General features: G+C 42.9%; 1 protein-coding gene across 1 annotated transcript; it reads right to left on the bottom strand.

Annotated features, from left to right (window-relative positions):
- Positions 1 to 4,516: 4,516 nt before the first annotated feature.
- On the bottom strand, positions 4,517 to 8,316 carry LOC119267884 (transcription factor Pur-alpha 1-like). The gene is made up of 5 exons (XM_037549321.1): positions 7,936 to 8,316; positions 7,787 to 7,834; positions 5,391 to 5,543; positions 5,069 to 5,299; positions 4,517 to 4,981 (listed from the first exon to the last, which is right to left on the bottom strand). The coding sequence occupies exons 1-5, from the start codon at positions 8,266 to 8,268 to the stop codon at positions 4,829 to 4,831; spliced, it is 918 nt and encodes a 305-aa protein (XP_037405218.1). The 5' UTR covers positions 8,269 to 8,316; the 3' UTR covers positions 4,517 to 4,828.
- Positions 8,317 to 8,677: the final 361 nt, after the last annotated feature.

The following is an 8,677-nucleotide window of genomic DNA, read 5'->3' on the forward strand; positions in this document are numbered from 1 at the left end:
GTAGGCTTCGAGAGAGAGTCTTTTTCTTTTGTTGGCTTCTCATTTGCCTTGCTACTTTGATTGGTTCTTTCTACTTGAAGCTACATTTATGTTATGCTCATGAGATACCTTGTATGATCATGTGTTTGATCATATTTTGCTTAATGTGTGCTTCCATGTCTATCTCTATGAATGTTTGTGTACGATCAGTCACTTGTATCTTTGGTGATGAGTGCATGTTTTTTAACTCTTATCATTTTGTGCGCTCCACCAAGATGTACTCCCTCCGTTCCTAAATATAAGTCTTTATAGAGATTCCACTATGGACTACATATGGAGCAAAATGACTGAATCTACACTCTAAAATGCATCTATATACATCTGTATGTGGTCCATAGTGAAATCTTTACAAAGACTTATATTTAGGAACAGAGGGAGTATGTGACATGGAAGAGTGACCCATGATCCTAATCGATTGTGCATTTGCATTCAAACGCAAATTTTAAATAATGCACAAATTTAAGGGGAGCTCTTACTTATCACATACTTCTCAAAGCGACAATGTATTTCATTCATTTTATCATTTGTCTAAGCTTTGATCTATATGTTGTCATCAATTACCAAAAAGGGGAGATTGAAAGTGCAACTAATCCCCAGGTGGTTTTGGTAATTCATAACAATATATAGCTCATTGAACTAATATCCATTTAAGATAAATATTTCAGGAAGTTCAATGAATGGCATGGCATGGACTAGAGATGTGGTCCCCTCAAAATGCTAAGGACATATATTGGTAAAAGCTCAAGACTCTTCATCTTTTTTTTAATGATCCAAGATCACATTGAGTCCATAGAAAAGCCAATACTATTAAAAGGGGATGAGGTGTTGTTTAACGGCTTGCTTGCTCAAATGCTTAGTGATATTGCTCCAAAACCCTCAACCACTTTCTCCATCCAAATATGTCAAAACCCTAAACTCCAACTCGGCCCCACCGATTCTTTCTATCCGGCGCCACCGAGTTCATATGACATAGCCACAGCCAGAAACCCTAACAGTTCGGTCACACCGATATGGATCTCGGTCTCACCGAGATGGCCTTGCCAACTGCCTGTTATCAGTTGCAATTATTTCGGTCTCATCGAATTTGCAATCGGTCTCACCGAGATGGCTTGACCAATTCTCTGTCGCCCTAATGCTTCACTTTGGTCTCACCGAGTTGATGCAATCGGCGCCACCGAGATGAGGTTTTCCCTAAGCCCTAGCACATCGGTCCCACCGAGTTGTTCCAGTCGGTCCCACCGAGATTCCTAATGTTCACATTTTGAACTAATCGGTCTCACCGAGTTCATCTATTCGGTCTGACCGAGTTGGGTCAAATGTGTGTAACGGTTGGATTTTGTGTGGAGGCTATATATACCCCTCCACCCCCTTCTCCATATGTGAGAGAGCCATCAGAACGTGCCTACACTTCCAGCATACATTTTCTGAGAGAGAACCACCTACTCATGCGTTGAGATCAAGATATTTCCAATCCTACCACAAGAATCTTGATTTCTAGCCTTCCCCAAATTGCTTTCCACTCAAATTATCTTTTCACCATATCCAAATCTGTGAGAGAGAGTTAATTGTTGGGGAGACTATCATTTGAAGCACAAGAGCAAGGAGTTCATCATCAACACACCATTTGTTACCTTTTGGAGAGTGGTGTCTTCTAGATTGGTTAGTTGTCGCTTGGGAGCCTCCGTCAAGTTATGGAGTTGAACCAAGAAGTTTGTAAGGGCAAGGAGATCGCCTACTTCGTGAAGATCTACCCGAGTGAGGCAAGTCCTTCGTGGGCGATGGCCATGGTGGGATAGACAAGGTTGCTTCTTCGTGGACCCTTCATGGGTGGAGCCCTCCGTGGACTCGTGGAACTGTTACCCTTCATGGGTTGATGTCTCCATCAACGTGGATGTACGATAGCACCACCTATCGGAACCACACCAAAAATCTCAGTGTCTTCATTGCGTTTGCACTCTGCAAACCCATCCCTTTATCTTCGTATGCAATATTTTACTTTCTGCTGCTACACTCTTAGAATTGCATGTGTAGGTTGTTTGCTTGACTTGTGCTAATTGCTAAAATCTCCCCACAACTAAAATTGGGAAAATGTTAGATTTTTATTTGGTCAAGTAGTCTAATCACCCCCCCCCCTCTAGACATACTTTTGATCCTACACCTTTTTATGGGAAGGCGCAGGGGTTGGCTCTTTACCGTCCTACGTGGCTGCGCTTTTTCAGGCGCACTACCCCTGGCTACCGTTTCAGTCCCCTCTCTGACGTCCCGCATTTAATGTGCGTCGTGGGGGCGTGGTAAAAGAGATGATTACTGCAGCAATTCTTCGCCATGTATGTTCGTGCACTGTTTGGGCCTAGCCCAACGATGCCTCGCATGCCTGTGTGGCCCAGTCTCGGGGGCTCCTGTCGGTGTACTAAGACATGGGTGCTTTAGTACCCTGACTTGTGCACATGCAGTAGTAGCCTTTCCGATGACGGGGCTTGCCGGAGAACAGTTCCAAACAAGAGTCAAGACTTGGTTTAAAAATCCCGAAGAAGATCTCTAGGCAGGACATTGAGAAGTACTAAAGACAAGTACTGAAGATCAAATATCAAGCCACCGGCAAGGTACTTGCCGGCAAGCGAAGACCTGACAACCCTCCTGCCAGCAAGCTCCCACTACTTGCCTACCGCTCCATCTCAGCGACACACCAGTCGTTTATCAAATAGGTGTCGAGCGGGCAGGCTGTTTGGCGAGCTCTTTTTGGGCATGTGACAGCTCACCGCCGAAGAAATAGCTATATTGCCACCCGTCCCAGTGGAGTGGCAAGGAAATAGAAGGTAACTGGGCAAATGACACAGAAGGAGAGGCGATCCTTGCCTGAAGACGTCCCCAGGGTGACACCTCATGGCGCATTTAATGCTCTTATCCTAACCCGTCAGAGTTAGGTATGATGGCACTGTAGCCACTGCTTACAGTATGTAATTACCATTTTGCCATTGTGGTGACCCCTTCATCTATAAAAAGAGGTCATGGCTACCTTTCCAAGGGTCGACACTTTGCTCATTTACACGCATAGTTGCACTTCCGGCGCACCTTGCTGGCAAACTGCGCTCCTTGTATTTGAGCTTAAACACGTCTAATATACAAAGCAAGAGTAGTGTTTTACACCTTGGCCCGAACCTGGGTAAACGTTTTGTGTATTCTGCTGATTTTGCTCTTTGTGGGCGTGGATCCCCACAGTCGAACCACAAAGGGGCCGTTATCGGTCCCATAGATCGCCGTACGCACGACACGCGTCTGTTTGGGTCAGCGCATTGGGCCGACTTTTATGTCCGTTTCGATCAAACGAATACGCGCGGGCAAAATGGGTCGGCGCATTGGAGTTACTCTAAGATGTCAACATCCCTGCCTTTTCTTTGGTTGCATTTCCAAAGTTATCTGGAAAAATGTATATGAAAATAGCACTAGATAAAATGTAAAAATTGGCACCGGGTAAAAATGTTAACTTAGTACTCCCTCCGTCCGGAAATACTTGTCATCAAAATGAATAAAAAAAATGTATCTAGACGTATTTTAGTTCTAGATACATCATTTTTTACCCATTTTGATGACAAGTATTTTCAGACGAAGGGAGTAGGAAATTGGTACTCCCACGGTAAAGTAATATAAGATTATGTTAACTGAGTAGAAAATTGGTACTTCCCACGGTAAAATAATATAAGATCACTTACATCGGATATTCAATTCGATGCCCGGGCTCATCTACACCCGGTGAACAGTAAATTGAAAAAAAAAATTAAAAAATTATGAACTTTCATTAAGTGAAAGTTGTTCCGGTGCATGATGTTTGTGCAAAATTTCAGCTTGTTCAGACATCTAAGGAACTCATCTATCTATCTATCTATCTATCTATCTACCAATATAAAAAGACCCCGCAGATCCAATTAATCTCGATCATCAAATCATGTCAATCCAACGACCTAGACTGCTTCAATGTCGAGCGCTCAACACATTTACTATGCAGTTAATTTCATGCCAAATATAATGCTAATCACATAATAACACACAAATAATATCCTACTTAATATCTGCATACACTTAATATACTTCCAAATTAACGTGCATTACACGTACACATTGACTAGTGACAAAAAGGACAAAATCGATAAAAATAGTAAACTTTATCACATACTTCACGAAAATTAACACAGACTTCATGCACACGAGCATCTAGCATCACAAAGAAAATAGAACTTTTTTAAGAAAAATTATGAATTTACTGTTTACCTCGGGTGCAGATGCGCCAAAACTGCGCGTCCCATTTAGATCACTATTTTAGTGATTTAAACGATCTTATATTACTTTACAGAGAAAGTACATCAAAGAACTTCCCTGATATAACATCACTCCGCAGTACAATCTTGACCTTGGTTAACTGCCTAAGGAACATCGAACCCAGAATATTTCAATCAAAACGTAAACGAATGAAAGTGAAAGATATCAATTTGCGGAGGCCTGCGATTATACCACAGAACAGAAGCAATCCTACTCCTCAAACTAACTCCGCCTCACGCAGCAACCAACATATACCACCCACGAACATTATACTGCTTATTATTCCTCAACAGAAAAGGTCCCAAGCAAATCAATCCTCGCCACGGAATTCAGAAGAAAGAAAAAACTAAACATCAAACATTATTATCCCCATCAGATGAATTAATACTGCGTGATCTACGCAACCACACACCACATCACTTACACAAATCCTAGAGGAGGCATAACAGCAGTAAGTGCCACAAGGTCGAGCTAATCATCTCTGGCTGGGCTCGACAGTGCGCACGTTCGCGCCCGTCATTCCTTCAAGTCTGTCCTTCATTATATCTACAAAGTGTCCCACCATCTCATGGAACTGCTTCAAACCAGAAAGTGGCAAGATTATCGACGAACGATCAGCTCCAGCGACCTGAATCAAGCAGGAAAATAATGAGATCTTACTCTGGCAGAGGGGCAGAGTTATCAGTATCACAAGTGATAAACAAGAATATGATACCTCGGAAATCCTCAAATAATGGCCCCTGTTGTTGCTGCCCAGGTCAAAGAAAAACCTTTTCTGATCTGCCCTTATCACCTTAGACAGCCCCATGCCACTAAATTCTTCAATAGGAGGCCCATCAACATCTACCTCGGGTACAGATGCAGATTGGCTGCCATGCCCAGCTATAAATCCAGCACCAACATCGTCAGAAAGGCCAGGAAGGCGCTCTGGAGGTTCCAGGTGTTGCTGAAAAATAAAATATCAGAAAATTTAATAACGATGTCATTGGAGCCTAAGGGGGCCATAAATAAGCGAGAAACAGGTAATTTTGCTATACCTGACTTGGATGATTTGGAAGAACGTAGAGTCGGGAAGCTTCATCATTGATTTCTAACAGTACATTCCTAAATGCTTCCCAACCTTCTTCGCCAGAGCTACCAGCCGGAACAATTATCGTGCTACGGTTTCTATTGACAGATGCCTCCGAAACCTGAAGAGAATTGTGTTAACAGATGAATATTGCAATCATGTCAAGACAAATACATACACTACCCCGTGTAATTAAGAAGCAAAGACAGCAAAGCATGTACTGTAGAAGCAAAGATAAACAGTGGTTCACCCCGCGGATCCATGATCACGTGCGATTACTGGTTTCTATCCACAGTATCCACTTTGAAACAAATGTACAGCATATTCTCTCATCCACAAGATGTTTGTTGAGACATGTGCTGGAACTGAAATCTACTGCACTCTTGTTTGTGTTAAAGGAAAGTTTAATTTCACCGGAGAGGCCGAAATAACTACGCTGCTAATACTCTATTAAAAATCCTTTTGGCAGTTAAGACTTCAACATGCCCCAAAAATAATCATTACGAGAATAAAAAAAGATAGGAAGATGTTGGAATCATTTAGGAGAATGAAAAAAAAACTGTGGCAATTTAACATAAAGAAAAATAGAATATAACTAAATAAAATATTCACAGGACAAGACTTGTTCAGAGCCATTTAGGAGAAAGTTCAGGTAATTGAATAATGTCGAGATCATATTTTTATTAACACAATAAGTCAATAAAGCAACATGAAATAATTTACTAGATAATATGATCACTCATAAATTAGAGACTTTATATGAAGCACACACAAGACTATTAAATGCACTAAGGGCCTGTGTGATGTTAAGTCCTTAGTTTTCTGCCAGTATGTCCCCTTTCCTCTTGCTTTTAGTATCCTCTGTAGTTATATGATTTCAGGCTTTGGCAACCTCAAAATAGATTTGCAATATGAAACTACCAATGAATATCTTCGGTTGCTCAAACATACCATTGCAATTGAGGACCACAATTAAGACACAACAACAAATACATTCAGGATACTAACTCATAGTTTTCAGTAACATCACCAAACAAATCAAAAAGATTCCGATAAAGGGACAAACAACCTGAGAAACAACCAATTTCCTATTAAAACAACCTAGTAGTCCCTCCATTTCTTTTCAGTCTGCATATAAAATTTGCCTGAAGTCAAACTTCGTAAAGTTTGAACGATTTTATAGCAAAAATATCAACATTCACAATACGAAATCAATATCGTTAGATGCATCATGAAAATAATTTTCATACCATATAGCTTCAATATTGTAAATGTTCATTTTTTTATTATAAATTTGGTCAAACTATGTGTAGTTTGACTTCAGACAAATCTTTTATGCGGATGGAGTAAAAAGAAACGGATGGAGTATTATTAAGGACAAAGAGTCAGTAGCATGCCAAAACTGGTACTTCTCAAAACGCTATTCAGATCGAATATTTCCTCCATGGTTGTCTGAACATTGACATTTATTTTCTGTTTATATCTTTGGAACCACAAGTGCTCCACAACGGATAACTTTACAGCAAAACCGAACACAAGTTCAACACGCAAGAAAGTACAATTCAGTATCAAGAGTCAAGACTATATAATCTCATCGAGTACAGAAAAAACTGAAGGACATATAATGATGAGGGAAAATCAATATACTAAAACACAGTAGTAGAAGGAAATAGAATTTCCAACATAACACAGGCAATAACAAGGTTAAGTATCTAATTAGCATAAACACAACCCAGATTAGCTTGCATCCTCTTCCTATTCCACAGAAGATTCAAGACCAATTCTATGAACAAGTTAAGTGCCATAATGGTCTGGACACTAGAATATTGTCATGGACAGACAGCAGGGATGCTATTTTTGCTTAGATGGAACCAGATCATACCAAATAGATTGCAAGACAGACAGTAAAGGTGAAACTAACAGATTAAGGGAAGCCAAAATCTGAGAAAACACAGCTGCTAGCTAAAGGGGAAGATTCCCTTTTGGTCATCCAACCTTTGGGTTCAAAGCCCAAAGCAACTTCTTAACTTGGAGTCTGGTCAGAAAAGATCTCTGTCTCTGACAAGTAGGTGTAGGTCCATGCTCCGCATACAACTTGATAGACTTCTTCTATCATTATTTAAATAAATATATGCCATTTTAGGAAACGGACCTTTTTGACATACGAAAAGGAACGAGTTGAGTTTTAATGGAGCAGGAGAGGAAGACGAAAACGCTACCTTTCCTTTACTAAATCCACACACCTATTTCCCGTTTTAGCTAAACAGTTGAGCTTCTCGAGAATGGATTTCCCATATACGAATTGGGAAATTCTACCACACCAAATTTGACAAAACTAGAAATTCCACAGGAACGTTGCGTCACCTTAAGGTAGCGGCCTCTCTTGTTCTCCCCAATATCGAAGTAGAACACCTGCACAGCGCAAGGAACAGAGAGCCAACGGAAAATTTAGCAACGGCGAAAGCGAAACCAGCGAGGGTTAAATAAATTAGCCGTGGAGAGGGCGAGCGGACCTTGGTGTCGAGGCGTAGCTCCTTGCTGAAGACGTCGCGCTCGTCGGTGCGGATGTAATAGTCGAAGAGGTCGAGGAACCAGGCGACGCCGGCGATGGGCACGATGATGGTGGAGCGCGTGGTGGAGGTCTTCTCGGAGATCTTGAGGTACCTCCCCCGCGGGTTCTCCTTCAGATCGAAGTAGAAGAGCTTGTGCTCGAACTGCAGCGTTTTGCTGACGAGCTCCACGTCGCTCCCGCCGCCCCCGCCGCCGACGCCGACGGGTCCCACCATGCCTCCCACCCCGCCGCCGACGGGCCCCATGCCTCCTCCGACGCCTCCGCCGCCGTCCATGACCGCCGCCGCCGCCGCCCGAGCTAGGGTTTAGGCTCTGTCGAGATTAGGGTTTGGGTTTAAACGAAGTCGAGTCGAGTAGGGGGTGTGAGGTCGAGAATTGGGATAGATCTCGAGCGGGTTTACCCCTGCAAAGGCGGGGCTACCTTTTTCTCGGCCTCTTAAAGTCACCGACGCGTGGGTCCGGCGCTCACGGGGGCCCCGGCTATCGGTGGGAAGGGTGGGGTGTTGGTGGGCGGGGTGGTCGTTTTGGCGGTTGGGGCCGCCCGTGTGGTTTACCTGCAGATGCTGACCGCGCGCTCGTGGCGTGGTGACTCGTGATTGGCCACCCGGTTTTGTACGGCGGGTCTTGGTGTCGAATGGGCAACTCCAATAATGTCACATCACTGTCTGCGAGCCTATCCCGCCA

Source organism: Triticum dicoccoides, chromosome 3A, assembly GCF_002162155.2.
Source record: "Triticum dicoccoides isolate Atlit2015 ecotype Zavitan chromosome 3A, WEW_v2.0, whole genome shotgun sequence".
Classification (NCBI taxonomy): domain Eukaryota; kingdom Viridiplantae; phylum Streptophyta; class Magnoliopsida; order Poales; family Poaceae; genus Triticum; species Triticum dicoccoides.